This window comes from Anomaloglossus baeobatrachus, chromosome 6 (assembly GCF_048569485.1).
Source record: "Anomaloglossus baeobatrachus isolate aAnoBae1 chromosome 6, aAnoBae1.hap1, whole genome shotgun sequence".
In the NCBI taxonomy this organism is placed as follows: domain Eukaryota; kingdom Metazoa; phylum Chordata; class Amphibia; order Anura; family Aromobatidae; genus Anomaloglossus; species Anomaloglossus baeobatrachus.
In genome coordinates, this window is record NC_134358.1 from 162,213,180 (window position 1) to 162,228,096 (window position 14,917).

Sequence of the window (14,917 nt, forward strand, 5' to 3'; positions counted from 1 at the left end):
GAAATCAGCAGCTGCTGCAGCGTCCGGGAATAAGGCGCTCCATGCACAGTCCCCATGGGGACACAGAGTACTTTATAGATGCAGGGCCCGATCCCTGAGGAAGAATATACTCCTGTCCAGCAGATTCCCACAGGGGCTGCGGAAGGAGCCCGGTCCCAGTGAATGGACGACCAGTCAGGATCCCACTTCTCCCAGAGCCACTAAGGGATGGTGAAGGAAAACGGCATGAGGCTCCGGCCTTTGTACCCGCAATGGGTACCTCAACCTTAACAGCACCGCCGACTTTAGTGGGGTAAGAAGGGAACATGCCGGGGACCCCGTGGGGGTCCTCTTTTCTTCCAACCGATATAACTAATCTGAGAATGCATGAGTGGATGTGTGCCTCCTTCCACACAAAGCATAAAACTGAGGAGCCTGTGATGCATGGGAGGGTGTATAGGCAGAGGGGAGGGGTTACACTTTTTAAAGTGTAATACTTTGTGTGGCCTCCGGAGGCAGAAGCTATACACCCAATTGTCTTGGTCTCCCAATGGAGCGACAAAGAAATAACTATATGCTGCTAATTTTAAAACAATATTATGAGAAGGTGATAAAATGTAAAAAAAAATTCTAAATAAAGCATGACATTTTTTTTGCCATTAAAAATGCTTTTTTGTATATAAACTGAACAAAAAGTCCAGGTTTGTTATAATAAACAAGCAAAAAATGTTAAAAAAAAGTTATCCAAAAGGTGTACAGAAAAAAACATGGAATCACTAAAAATGTCACTTTGTCGTGCAAATAATGCGGCCCTGCTCAATTTTTTTTTCTATGTGCGGCCCTTATACCCAGCTGACTTTGAGTCCCCTGGTGTAGATCATCACTATTACATCCCACTGATTACTGGTCAACTGGCTCCATGCCTGCGGATACACTGTGTAGTGGAAGTTTTTGGGTACTCCAGTTCTGCCCCATTTAGTTCAATAGGACTTTAGCAGCAGAATCCTAGAACTACACTTCACCATTTTTGGAGCTGTAGTCTTCCAGCTCCATACACTGTGTACTCTTGACCATTTTTGGACATGTTAGAAGCCGACAGTGGGGTTGCCAGTCCTTGCATTGCCATGATTTGATTTTTATAAATTATCCAAAGGCTAGGACATCAATAATATAGTCCCGTATAACCCTTTTAAATACAGAGGTATTTTTTTTTAATTCATGTTAGTGTACCTACATTTTAATATTCTGCTACAGCCATATCCCTCGCACCCATTCAAGTGAATGGATGCGAGAGATACATCGGACTGCACTCGGATGTTATCCCAGTGCAGTGGGATATACGCACAGGCTGACAGTGGAGGAGATGGGAGGATTAACCCCTCCCTCTCCTCCGCAGCGCCCGTCCTCAGCTTCACAGCTGTGACCTGATCGCAAGACCGGACTACAGTCGCATGACACTCGGCTTATGCTCACAGCAGAGCCTGAGCCGGGGGTCATTAGCATATCGCATCCGATGCTCTCTCATCGGATGCCATACGCTCGTGTGAGTCCAGCCTTATGATCAGTACAGGCCCGTTAGGTGTAGTTTGTACAGTTATTCACCACAACGTGCAATGCTTCTACACTCAATTTTCTCAATACTGTATTTGCTCAGAAATAATTGTGGGTATGTTTATGGATGTTGTACAGAAATACAATTCTATGTAGTAAATCAGGTGTGCCCGCCATTTCCGAGCTCATGTTTTCCATTATTACACCACTAATTCAAATGGATCTGTTGGTCTTCACCCAATTACGTCCATGGCAAAAGAGAAGATATAAGTGGCGCGTAGCTCATACAATGTTATATGGAGAGCAGTGTCGCCACCGTCTACATTCACACTATTCTGTTTCACCAGAATGAAATAAGAGTGCCAGTCACTGTGGGAAAATCCAATCTGAACTTGTTTCGTATTATATTACGATACATTAATCCTGAAAGAAATGCAATAACTGGACGAATTTCGGCACACAGATCTCGCTCAACCAAAGGTAAGTCCAAAATATGACACGATGACATCCATAGATAGCAAACACTTATTTTAAATTGATAACCTACAATATTTGCTTCACATATCTGGGCATCATGCCTTGTAAATGAGCTGCTGCCTATGCAAATAATGTAATCTTTTGCTACATACCTAATATCACACTGCATCTTGATGATTCGTTTGGGCTTGTTATATCTGTATTACGAGGTTACGTCACACATTACAGTGCACAAACTCTCATTAAGGGGCATAAGATGAATTTGTTTTTAGAACAGGATTCAGCTATGCCTGACATATCCATTTACTTCATTGAGTCAAATGGAGCCCAAAGGATGAAGGTTTAGCCTCTGCTTGAACTCCTCTCCAAGGCCTCTGTCACACGTTCGTGCCATGGAGGTACGTACACACGTGGACATATGATTTCATAATGGTTTGGACACACGTAAGTATTTTGGAACGGAACGTGTGTCCGTTCCATACTTATGTGTGTCCGTGTGTTCCTCACGCCGACATGTCCACGTTTTCTCCGGCAGCACAGGTGTCACACGGCCCGCACCCGTACCACATGGATGTAGTGTGGATGAGGTCCCGTGTGACACGCGCTGGAGAAACACTTGTAATTATTTTAAAATAAAAAAAAACACATACTCACCTCGACCAGCCCTGCAGAATCTTCCGCTCCAAACAGTTGCTGCCGGCCACCGCTCGTTATGAGCGTATTTTTTGAGGTGGGCGTGCTGTCACGGGCGCTAATCTCCGCCCCTCCGCTCGGCCGCAAGCAGCATCAACGGGGAGTGGGCGGGGCTGGAGCCGAAGATCAGAACCCTGGACAGCAGCATCTACCACGTGAGTATTCAAATTACCGGTTTTCCGTGTGTTATCGTGGATAGCACATGGAGAACATACGTGGCCCGCACGTACCAGAGACACGTACTTACCACACGCAACACGCAGGGAAAATACGTGTCTCACGGCACGTGCGTGATTTCCACGTGAGTGGGGCCTAAGGCTGTGTCCGCACTTTGCGTTTCAGCTGCTTTTCTGCAGCGTTTTGAACTGCAGCCTTTGCTGGAAAATCAAAATGCATGCGTTTTGGCATGAAAAGTCTATGGAAAATGGGGATTTCTTGTGCGCACTTTGCAGTTCAAAACGCTGTGTTTAATTTGCATAATTTTGGGCAAAAACTCTGCATTCAAAGAAGCAGCATGTCAGTTGTTTTTGCCATTTGGGCAATGTTTTGCTAACATTGAAGTCAATGAGAAGTTGTAAAAAGCAAGCAACATCAAAATTCCAGCGTTTTACATGCTTTTTAGCTGCAGAAAACATGCGTTTATGACATCAAAATAATAGAATGATATGTCCCTTTACACACACACATAGTCCGACAATTAAATTCCTGAAAAATATTAATTTATTGGAATTATAACGATAAATAGTATAAAACTGCTATAATTATATTAAATCTAACTATTTTGGTTATGATTTAAATAAGTATATTTTTTCATATTTTTTTAACCTTTTTTTCATAGTGTTTGTATGTCAAAACTTTAATTAGTAGTGTCTTTGTAATCAAAATGTATCTGACTTTAACCAATGGAAACGCAGGTAAAAAGCGCTAAAAACGCGGCTAAAACGCTGTAAAAAAACGAACGGGTATTTACCCCGATTTTGTGGTCAAAAGCAACTTTGGCAAAAGCAATTTAGAACTGCAACTACCTCGACTAAAAGTGCGGACATAGCCTTAGGCTATGTGCGCACGTTGCGTTTTTTCATGCGTTTCCGCAGCGTTTTGAACTGAAGGGTTTCAATGCCAGAAAGCTTGGGTTTTGTTTTCTAAGCAAAGTCTATGGGAATTTAGCAAAATTCGTCCACACGATGCTTTTTTAAATGCTGCGATTTGAGTGACAAAATTTTGTCAAAATCTCTGCGTTTATAAAAACAGCATGTCAATTTATTTTTGCGTTTTGGCAGCGTTTTGGTAACATTGAAGTCAATGACAGCTTTGAAATTGCATCCAAAATCAAAATCCTAGCGTTTTACATACATTTTTGATGCTAAACGCATGCTTTTTTGTCAAAATCAAAGCATGCGTTTTTGGCATTATAGTGAGGTCAAGAGGTTTCCTCCCTCACATCCAGCCCGACTTAAAATAAAACAATGAGTTAATTTTATTTTTAACATAAATATTAAATCTCAATAATTATTTTAGGAAAATTATCATTATAGTGTATGATTTAAAGGATGATTTTTTTTTTCACTTTTTTCCTAGTGTTTGAATGTTCAAACTTTATTTAGTAGTGTCTTTGTATTGAAAACGCATCCCATTTAAGCACTGAAAATGCATGTAAAACGTGGTCAAAACACGGCAAAAACGCATGCGTATTTCCTGCGTTTATGTGGTCAAAACCAAATTTGACAATGGCAAATTCTGCCAGAGGATGCGTTCATTTCAGCAAGTTACAGAACGCAACGTGCGCACATAGCCTTAGGCTATGTGCACATGTTGCGTATTTGCATGCAGTTACGCTGCGATCTGCACCGCAGCATAACTGCATGCTTCCTGCATCCCCAGCATAATCTATGGAGATTGTGCAGAGGCCGTGCGCACGTGGCGTATTAGAGCGCAGCGCTTAGGCTGCTGCCCGAAGCGCGCGTTCTAAGAAGTGACGTCACTTATTCCGTGCGCTCTGCCTGCATCCCCCGCTCTGTCTATGGGAGGGGCTCAGAGCGCATGGAATCGGCTTTTTTTTTTTTCATTACGGACTCTTTCTGCAGCGATTTGAAGCGCACGTGTGCTGTTCAAATCGCTGCAGAAATTTCTGCAGGGACAGAACGCTACGTGCGCACATAGCCTTACACTATGTTCCTCCTTATACCTTCAATTTATTATGAAGACATTGATGTTTTTTTCTGTATAGAGGATGGAATCCAACAGAGAAAATGTTTTGCCTGTGTTCTGTAGGATGACAAACATGGGAATCCATTGTTCATTGTTAAATTTCTCTTGAGGAACATTTCTCATGGCTAAATTTGTCAATTTTCATCAAGTTTAAAGGGAATCTGACAGCAGGTTTTTGCTGTGTAATCTGAAGACAGCATACTGTAAGGGGTAAAATATAGAATTCAGAGATGCCTGTTTTGTCAAGGTCTGATCTGTTGTTTATTTGCTATGGTTACTTTACCAGCAGGACTTTTCATTGCTCAGACTCACATGCACGGCAGTCCAGCATGCCCCCACCTCTAATTGACACGTCACTGTCAATTACAATTTCTATAGAGAGCCTGGTGTGGGCATGGGCAGCTCTCTCAGCTCTGCTACATGGCTAAATCTAATTGTGTCAGAACAGCTGCACACAGTAATCTAAGTGATACATTGTTAAATTCAGGATCTCTTTCCCTACATCATGATGCTCTCAGATGAGGTAGCAAAAACCTGCTGGCAGTTTCCATTTAACGTAATGTGTGTGGGCACCTTAACATAACAATTTACAGATTTAAAAAAAGCATACAAAAAAAAGTTGCAGGATTCTCATTTTAAACATGTAATATTTATTATGCAGTAGTGATTAATTCACAAAATATTAAAATGCTTGATATGTAATAGTAAAATAACATAGCCTTTACATTATATTCTGAGTTCTTGCAATCCCATTTTTTTCAAATTGTGAAAGAGTGTGTATAATCTATAGGTTCATTAGATGTCAAAGACATTGTGTTCCCTCCAAGCGCGGAGCCAGCATTCCTTACTGTGCCAGGAAAAAGTTTTGCAGAGCCGTTCTCTTTGGTGCCTGGAAACTGGATAATTACAGTTTCTGTAGAAGGAGTACTTTTGGTAAGATCACTGCTCTCAGAAGACACAATGATTGCAGTAGTATGGATCTGTGTATAGTAGTGTTCCTCAGCCTGTGACCGCCAGCTGAACTACAGCTTCTAGCATGCCCCTGACAGTCAGAGCTGGAGAGCCGTAGGTTGCGTTGCACCCTTATTATGGTTTTTATGTATAAATGTAATATCTGTTTTTATCAGTATTTACGGTATATAGCTCTAGAATAGACAACCTGAAACTCCCTAAAAATATTTCACTATATTATATGTATCCAATGCACTAGTTCTATCCTTAAAGCACCACTCCAGCATTTAGATTTTTTTTTTCACAGCTGGAGTGGTGCTTTAAATCAAAGTCTTCTGTCCCCGGTCTTATACTCATCCTCCGGCGTTTTCATTTTTTGTCAATGTTGCTCTGATCCTGCGGCGCCATCTTGTGCCCATAAAGTCAAAAGTTGTGACACAATCTCTGAATGCAAGTGTATAAGAGCCAGAATGAGGCGCTCATCGAGATGTATTGATTTGTAACCTTTGGCTTGCTGCGTTGAACACTGGAGCTGCTCACAGGTCACAAATTCCCGGAGACAGACAGGAGCGATCATGTGAATATTTACCTGTCATTTCAGGACCAATATTTAGTGTTGAGTGATTTAATCTATATTCCAGTTCATAAGTTAATTTTTAGGTTCCAAATCCACTATGTAGCCATATAATTAAATCTTAACTTTCTAGTTGCTACCATTAAAAGGAGCTTTCTTTCTAATATTAGTATGTATTAAAAAGAACCTGTCACCAGGTTTCCACATATGGAGTAGGGCCAGCATCTTTCAACCCTCTATTACAGCATTCTAGAATGCTGTAAATATATGTCCCCAAGCCATTCTGCATAACGCAATAAAGATCTAATATTATATTCACCTATGGGATGGTCCATTTTGATGGGCGTCGCTGGTCTTGATCCAGTGCCTCCTTTCTTCTTACGATCACCATCCTCCTTCCTTCATGTTTTGATGACACATCCTACGTCATCCACACAGTGTCCTCCATCGTGCTCCTGTGCAGGCGCACTTCTCTCGGCCCTGCCAAGGACAGACCAAATTACTGTAGCGCACATGCTTTCCCCATGCTTGCGCATTACAGTGTTTTGCTCTGCCCTCGGTAGGTCAGAGAGAAGTGTGCATGTGCAGGAGCACAATGGAGGACACTGTGTGGATGAAATAAGATGCGTCAGCCACACAAAGCAATGAAGGAGTACAACTATCGCAAGAAGAGAGGCGGCGCCTGATCAAGACCAGTGACGCCCATTGGACTGGACAGCCCCATAGATAAGTATAATAAAAAGGTCTTTTTTACTTTATGGAGAGCAGCTTGGAGATATATATACAGCATTTTAATAACCTGTAACAGAGGCCTGAAAGATGCTGGCCTTACTTTATATGGAGAAAACCTGGTGACAGATTCCCTTTAAACTTCTAAGCTCCATCTATTGGTGGTTGCAACCCTAACATACACTGATCAGCAAAAAGAGTAACAATGTCTTGAACGTTTGACTTAAAAGCTTCATATCAAACCATCCACTACAGCTTTGAGCATGAGACTACAATCATTTTATAATCATCTTGGCTATCTCATACATAATTTGACTTGCAACTATTTAGCATATGATTAGTTTGATTAGTTATACAGATGATTGTAATTTCACTGCATTGTTACTGTTTTGCTCCTAAAAATATAAATTTTAATTTTAATTATTTTGTTAGTATTTTGTAAATCCACCTTTGGCTTTCAGCACTACCTGAATCCTTCTGGTCATGCTCTCGATCAGATTCAAGCAAGTCTTGACTGATCCCAGGTCTTTTCTGCACATTCCCAATGTTGGTGCATACTGGTCAACTCATTTGGAATATCTGTACAGCTTTTTCTTCAAATCTACCCTCAAGTGTTTGATTGTGTTGAGGTCTGGAGACTGTGGGGGCCAATCCAGCACCTCTACTTCATTGTCATTCAACCATTTCTTTGCTAATCTTGATGCATGCTCCAGGCCGTTGTCCTACTGCAACACTATGTTGTCCTTTTCATACCCATAGTATTCAAGTGTACGAAGTAACTTGTCTTGTAGGATATTTTCATATAGCTATAGACCACCATCGATCCAAGTTAAGATACCTCAGCTGTGAAACAACCCGATATCATCAGGCTTCCTGCAACAAACTTGACAACTACTTCAATTTCTCTGTCCGTTAGCCCCTTACTTCTTCCAAACTCATTTGCATCTATCCGGACCTAGTCTATTGACTTTTGTCTCATTGTTCCAAATTTCTCATTTCCAATCTTCTAGTTTTGGTACTTTTTTGCAAATTCGAGCTTATGCTTCTTATGACGATATTGAAGTTAAGGCTTCTTCACCTTTTTTCAGGCCACTATTCCAGACGTGTGTAATAGCGTCACACGATGTTTGTATGAAAATCTGTGATCTCACTATTATGAAGCATACAACCCACCTCCACTGCCATGTTTGTCGCGCCAGAACTGACAGACCTTGTGATAAGCTGACTCTTTCACTCCAATATTTTTCCTGGACGTCCACTTTATGGCTTTTGAATGGCTAGACAGACGTCATTTCGTATTCTTCCAAATGTCATGGCACTCACATGATGCAGTTTGGCAATTTTCTTGACCGAGAGACTGCTATCGATGAGCTGGATGATGCTATTTTTCTTTTCTTGGGAAATCTTCTTCATGGCTGCTCCATAATTTGAACCAGTGACATTTCGCTTTCAAATCAACCTAATAGCACATTGAGTTATTAAGGAATGTGAGAACAGGTTGTAATTTGTAGTAGATGTGAAGAAAAAGATTTTTGCACCACCAGGAGTAAAACAGTAAAAGGTGCTTTACACGCTGCAATATCGCTAGCTAGCGATGTCGTGCGCGATAGCACCCGCCCCTGTCGTTTGTGCGACATTTGGTGATCACTGCCATAGCGAACATTATCGCTATGGCAGCGTCACATGCACATACCTTTTCAGCGACGTCACTGTGACCGCCAAACAATCCCTCCTTCAAGGGGGAGGTGCGTTCAGCGTCATAGCAACGTCACTGCGGCGTCACTAAGCAGAGGAGGGGCGGAGATGAGCAGCCGGAACATGCCGCCCACCTCCTTCCTTCCTCATCGCCAGTGGGCGTAAGTAAGGAGATGTTCGTCGTTCCTGCGGTGTCACACATAGCAATGTGACGCCGCAGGAATGACGAACAACCAGCGGCATGCACCACCAACGATATTATGAAAAGGAGCGACGTGTCAACGATCAACGATTTTTGACGTTTTTGCGATCGGTGATCGTCGCTCCTTGGCGTCACATGCTGCGATGTCGCTAACGGCGCCGGATGTGTGTCACTAACGACGTGACCCCGATGATATATTGTTAGCGATGTCGCAGCGTGTAAAGCACCCTTAACAATGCACTGCCTCAACAAGATTCTGCATAGCTAATCATATACTAAATAGTTGCAAGTCAAATTTATCTTTGAGATAGCCAAGATTATTGTCTATAACATAAAGGTAGTCTTACCTTCAAAGCAGTAGTGAGATATGGAGCCTGAAAGTAAAAAATTCTAAACATTGTTACCTTTTTTTCTCGTCAGTGCATTTTAGGATGTTTATCCTTAAAAGGGTTGTCCACTCCTAGGCATCCCATTATTAATCGCTCCAGTGTGCATCCTTAGGCTATGTGCCCACGGGAGCTCGCACCTGCAAATTTTGCTGCAGAAAACCTGCAGATTTATCTGGATTTTCTAGATAAATCTGCAGGTTTCAGCAAGTACAGGACTCCCCATGTTATCCTATGGGACATGGGGAGTGTCTGTGTCTGTTCATGCTGCGGTATGTGCGGCTGCGGAACATGCTGTGGATTTCCCGCAGCTGCACAAAACTGCATGTCAATTATTCCTGTGGAAATCTCGGCCCTCCACTATGAAGTATAGAGTATGAAGTATGAAGTAATATAGAGTATTTCCGCAGGTAAGCCGCATGAATGTCCGCAGGTTTACCGCAGATATTTTTCTGGAATCCCACAGCTATGTATAGCTGCAAATTCCAGGGAGCTGCTGCGGGAAACCTGCGGACATACCTGCGGATATATCTGCAGGTGCAAGCTCCCGTGGGCACATAGTCTTTTGTGACCGACTAGTGAAAGCTGCAGCTGATCAATGGCCGCTGTTTGGCTACAGCGATCACATGATGAATCTCAGCACTGACATTGCTGGAGCTGTGCTGCTTTGAAGGTAAGTATCAACAGGTTTATTTTATGATGGCCACTATAGTGATTGAGAAGGGGTGTCCACTAATGGACTATGGTGAAGGTATATCCTACCACGCTAAAGCGGGCTTTACACGCTGCGACATCGCTAGCATTTTCTGGTGATGTCGAGCGCGATAGTACCCGCCCCCGTCATATGGCCGAAATGTGGTGATCGCTGCCGTAGCGAACATTATCGCTATGGCAGCGTCACATGCACATACCTGCTCTGCGACGTCGCTCTGGCCGGCGAACCATCTCCTTTCTAAGGGGGCGGTTCGTGCGGCGTCACAGCGATGTCACACGGCAGGTGTCCAATAGAAGCGGAGGGGCGGAGATGAGCGGGACGTAACATCCCACCCACCTCCTTCCTTCCTCATTGCAGGTGGATGCAGGTAAGGAGATGTTCGTCGCTCCTGCGGTGTGACACATAGCGATGTGTGCTGCCGCAGGAACGACAAATAACATCGCTAATAAGCAGAAAATGATTTTTTGTTTCAGGACGACCTCTCCGCAGCAAACGATTTTGACCGCTTTTGCGATTGTTTAAGGTCGCTCATAAGTGTCACACACTGCGATATTGTTAATGACGCCGGATGTGCGTCACAAACACCGTGACCCCGACGATAATTCATTAATAATATCGTAGCGTGTAAAGCCTGCTTACGTCTTTTCTGAATATTTACCAATTCTGTGAACATAGAGGAAAAACAGGATTTATCTAGCAACAAAACAGTCATGGATCTTTTCTCTATTTTTATAAATTTGTACCTTATTTTACAACCACATTTTCTACTAGGATTACCTTGTGCTGCTGCCAAGTGATTACTATGAAGCCTCCATTCTACAGATGAGAGTTACACAGCCATGTGACTATAATGGACCAGTTGGGAATAAGTAAGTCAACGACTGCAATCATGTTTTATATAAAACATTGTTCTAAAAACAAATCTGGCATGACCTCAATAATTGTAATAATCACTATTACCTCACCCACTGATTCAATAGTATAAACTATGATCACAGAAAACCATACATTGATGCATTTCTTTTCAAACCCAGCCATTTCTGCAGCCGACCTCTCCTTCCTAATTGATTAACGTGAAGTTGTTATCCATAGTCTGCCATATCACAAGTACAGGCCGGTCACAGTCACTAAAGCAGTATGGCAGAACTGTTTGTGGAAGATTTTCAGATTATTTCAGCTGTACCTCTATCTATAAAGCTTGTATGCTATCTGTCTATGCTGTCTGCTCATCCAGCATTGAACTGTACTTCCTTCCTCGCTGATTGATATAAAGGAGAAAGTAATGGATTGCAGTAATGATAGTCTTCTCCAACTGTCCTTTAATTAATAAATCGATCACTGAATGTTCAGTTTTGCAATTTACAATTTTCACCATAAGCCAATATTACTCATTATCTGTACACGTGTAATTCATAAAAAATCTGTACCATTATTTCTGTTTGGGCCGGCAGTACCAAGACATTAGCCACATACAGATAGATCTAGAAATATTTGGACAGTGACTGAATCTTCATGATTTGGGCTCTGTATGCCACTATTTTTGATTTTAGAATGAAACAACTGAGATACAATTGAAGTGCAGACTTTCAGGTTCAAATAAAAAGATTAAACAAAAATATCCTTCAAAATGTTTCGGAATTGCAACCATTTTTCTACAAAGCCTCCTCATTTCAGGGGCACAGAAGTAATTGGACAAATTCACTTTACCATAAATACAATGTTCAAATGTTCATTTATAAAACTTTACAGAGCATTCTCTGCAGACAATGACTGCCTGAAGTCTGGAAGCCTCGGACGTCATCAAACACTGGGTTTTCACCTTTGTGATTCGGTGCCGGACTTTACTGCAGCTGACTTCAGTTGTTGCTTCTTTGTGGGTCTTTCTGACTTACATTTTGTCTTAATACTAGAAGTCCCAGAAATTTCGAGCTCCCCCCTGAAGTCCCGAAAGAGGGTCAAATGACCCTTAGTCCAAATTGAATAGAACTAACTAGAAACTAAATGGCTAAACTCAATGGAAAACAACAACCTCCTGTGGTGCGACAGTAATGGCCTTAATTACAGAACAAAAGACGGTGATTATAGGATGTTAGCTAAAATCCTTCAGGTTATTCGACCCGTCTCTGGGTTCCAAAGGTAGAAATGTTAAATGACCCCTTTCTGGGACTTCTAGTTTTAAGCATTTGAAATGTAGGCTCGATGGGGGTGAGATCGGCCATTGCAGAATATTCCACTTCTTTTCCTTACAATAAACTCCTATGTTGCTTTTACAGTATGTTTTGGGATATTGCCCTTCTATACTGTGAAATGCCATCCTATCATGTTTGCTACATTTGGTTGAATCTGAGCATAAAGTATCACCCTGTACACTTCAGTATTCATTCTGCTGCTTCTGTCTTCAGTCACATCTTCAAAAAACAATAGTGACTCGAATCCATTGGAAGCCATACGTGCCCATGCCATCATGCTGCCTCCATCATGCTTTTCAGAGGATGGGGTGTGCTTTAGATCATGAGCTGTTTTAAGTCTATTCCATACTTTCTTCTTCCCATCATTCTTTGTGGCACAAGTTGATCTTAGTTTCATCTTTCCAAAGAATGCTTGTCCAGAAATTAGCTGGCTTCTTTAGATGTTCTATTGGCAAAATCTAATCTGGCCTTTCTATTTTTGAGGCTGATTAATCCACCTTGTGCTGAACCCTCTACATTTTCTCTCATTAAGTCTTCTCTTTATGGTAGATTTTGATACGGAAGCACATCCTTGAGAGTATTCTTCACTTTGGTGGATGTTGGGAAGGAGTTTTACTTCACCATGGAAAGGATTCTGCTGTCATCCATCACTGTTGTCTTCCATGGATATCTAAACCTTTTCCGTAGATGACCAGTGTGTTCGTTTTTTTTGAAGAATGTACTAAACTGTTAATTTGGCCTCTCCTAAGATTCTATTTCTCTGATGGATTCTTTTTTTTTTTTTTGAAGCCTAATAATGGTCTGTTTCTCTTCCATTGAGAGATCCTTTAACCTCAGATTGAGGTTTCACTGCAACAGTTTCCAAATTGAAAAGCCATACCTGGAATCAGCTCCAGACCTTTTGCCTGATAATTGATGATGGCTTAAAGAGGGAATAGCCCATGCAGCCCATTCTTTAAAGAGCTTTTGAGATAATTGTCCAATTACTTTTGGTCCCTTGAAAAAGAGACAACTAGATGTTAAAGAGATGTAATTCCTAAACCCTTACTCCAATTAGGATGTGAATACCTTCAAAGTAAAGCTGAGAGTCTGCACTTTAAGTCTTTATTAATTATATAACTGCATCTGGAATATGTTGTAAATGGCTAAAATGCCAATATTTGTGTCACTGTCGAAAAATATATCTTGACCGAACTGTATAATAGCAATTGCCATTGCTTTTTACAATCCGTACAGAACACCTTTTTACTCCACCCCTACAAATACTTTATGAAGATACCAAAACATGTTATAGGTGACTGTCTATTTAGCAATTTATTTATAATGTAGTAATATCTCACTTTTTTCAATTGCTGCTTAGCTGCTTAGTTTTTCAGCATTTGCCCATGGAAAGGTTTACCTGTCTACATGGTACCGAAATGGAGTATTTCAAACAGGATGGGGAAAATCGTCCAATAATTTTTCGGCAACCAAGTTATGGACATCCTCTAATGGCAGCTATTTCTGGAAATCAGGTACAACGTGCTTGTTTTTATTGTTTCTTTCAACGTGCAGATTGGGTGCAGAAAATTACTGCATCAAATCTGCAGCATATGCACATAGCCTTACTATAGTATTTTTTGATTGAGATGAAGAAACATGACATAGTTATGAAACTAAAAATATTGTTTGTATTTGTTCTCGAAGGTGGAATTATATTTTAGCATTAAAGTCCCTCGGGCTGGAATTTATGCTCTTATTTTTAAATATGCCAATGAAGACGCTGAACGATATTTTCTGAATGTGATGATGAGAAATAACCCCAGTACATCAGGCAGAGTGAACGTGTACAGTTGTAAATACAGGTACAGTGCGAGTATTGTTCTGTTTGTCTATGATTGCATTTTCATGAGCAGCACATTCATTGGTTTACATTACCTCTACTAACTCATAGGACTCATGTTTTTATTAAGGTGTTTGCCAGTTTGTTAATGACTGGGGATAGAGAAGTGAATACTGTTTTCATTGCTTTCCTGAATGTAATATTCAATGAGGGTCCTGCTGTAAAAGCAATCCTTCTAGAGTAGAAAACCTCCGTACATAAAGCGTCCAATAGACCATGCCATAAATTATTCTATCAAGGCTCGAACACCTCTATGTCAGCATAATTACTGCTTTTTCCAAAACAGAGCCACAAAACCAATTCTACCCCCTATTAAAATTTTGATGTTTTGAGATATACCTAAAAATTGTGTAAATATTCATTTCTTGTAAAAAATGGTAGGAAAAAATGGGCAGAATTATTAGCAGACTAATTATTCGGCCCTGCAATCTTTTGGGTGCTGTAACTACAGGTGACCATGACAGGAGCAAGGGGGCTCCCGGCGAGTGGTGTAACACAGTGGGAGCATCAGAGTAATGTAATGCCGGGGGAGGTGAGGACCCCCGGCAAGCGACGCAGCACAAAGGGTACACCAGGGAAATGATACAACAGTCGGCCCGTGGTAGGGAGAGGGGAGTGGGGTTGCTTCCTAACACTCACCTGAGGCTGATCCCTACACTCCGTAATGTCCCTAGATGGGTCCTACC

General features: G+C 41.6%; 1 protein-coding gene across 1 annotated transcript in view; it reads left to right on the forward strand.

Annotated features, from left to right (window-relative positions):
* Nucleotides 1–14,917, forward strand: part of LAMA3 (laminin subunit alpha 3) — a 291,632-nt gene that overhangs the window by 114,488 nt on the left and 162,227 nt on the right. Inside the window, exons 18-22 of the mRNA XM_075353342.1 lie at nt 1,878–2,010; nt 5,699–5,841; nt 10,932–11,029; nt 13,710–13,863; nt 14,036–14,193. Coding sequence (XP_075209457.1) covers nt 1,878–2,010; nt 5,699–5,841; nt 10,932–11,029; nt 13,710–13,863; nt 14,036–14,193 — 686 coding nt within the window. The remainder of the gene's footprint in view (nt 1–1,877; nt 2,011–5,698; nt 5,842–10,931; nt 11,030–13,709; nt 13,864–14,035; nt 14,194–14,917) is intronic.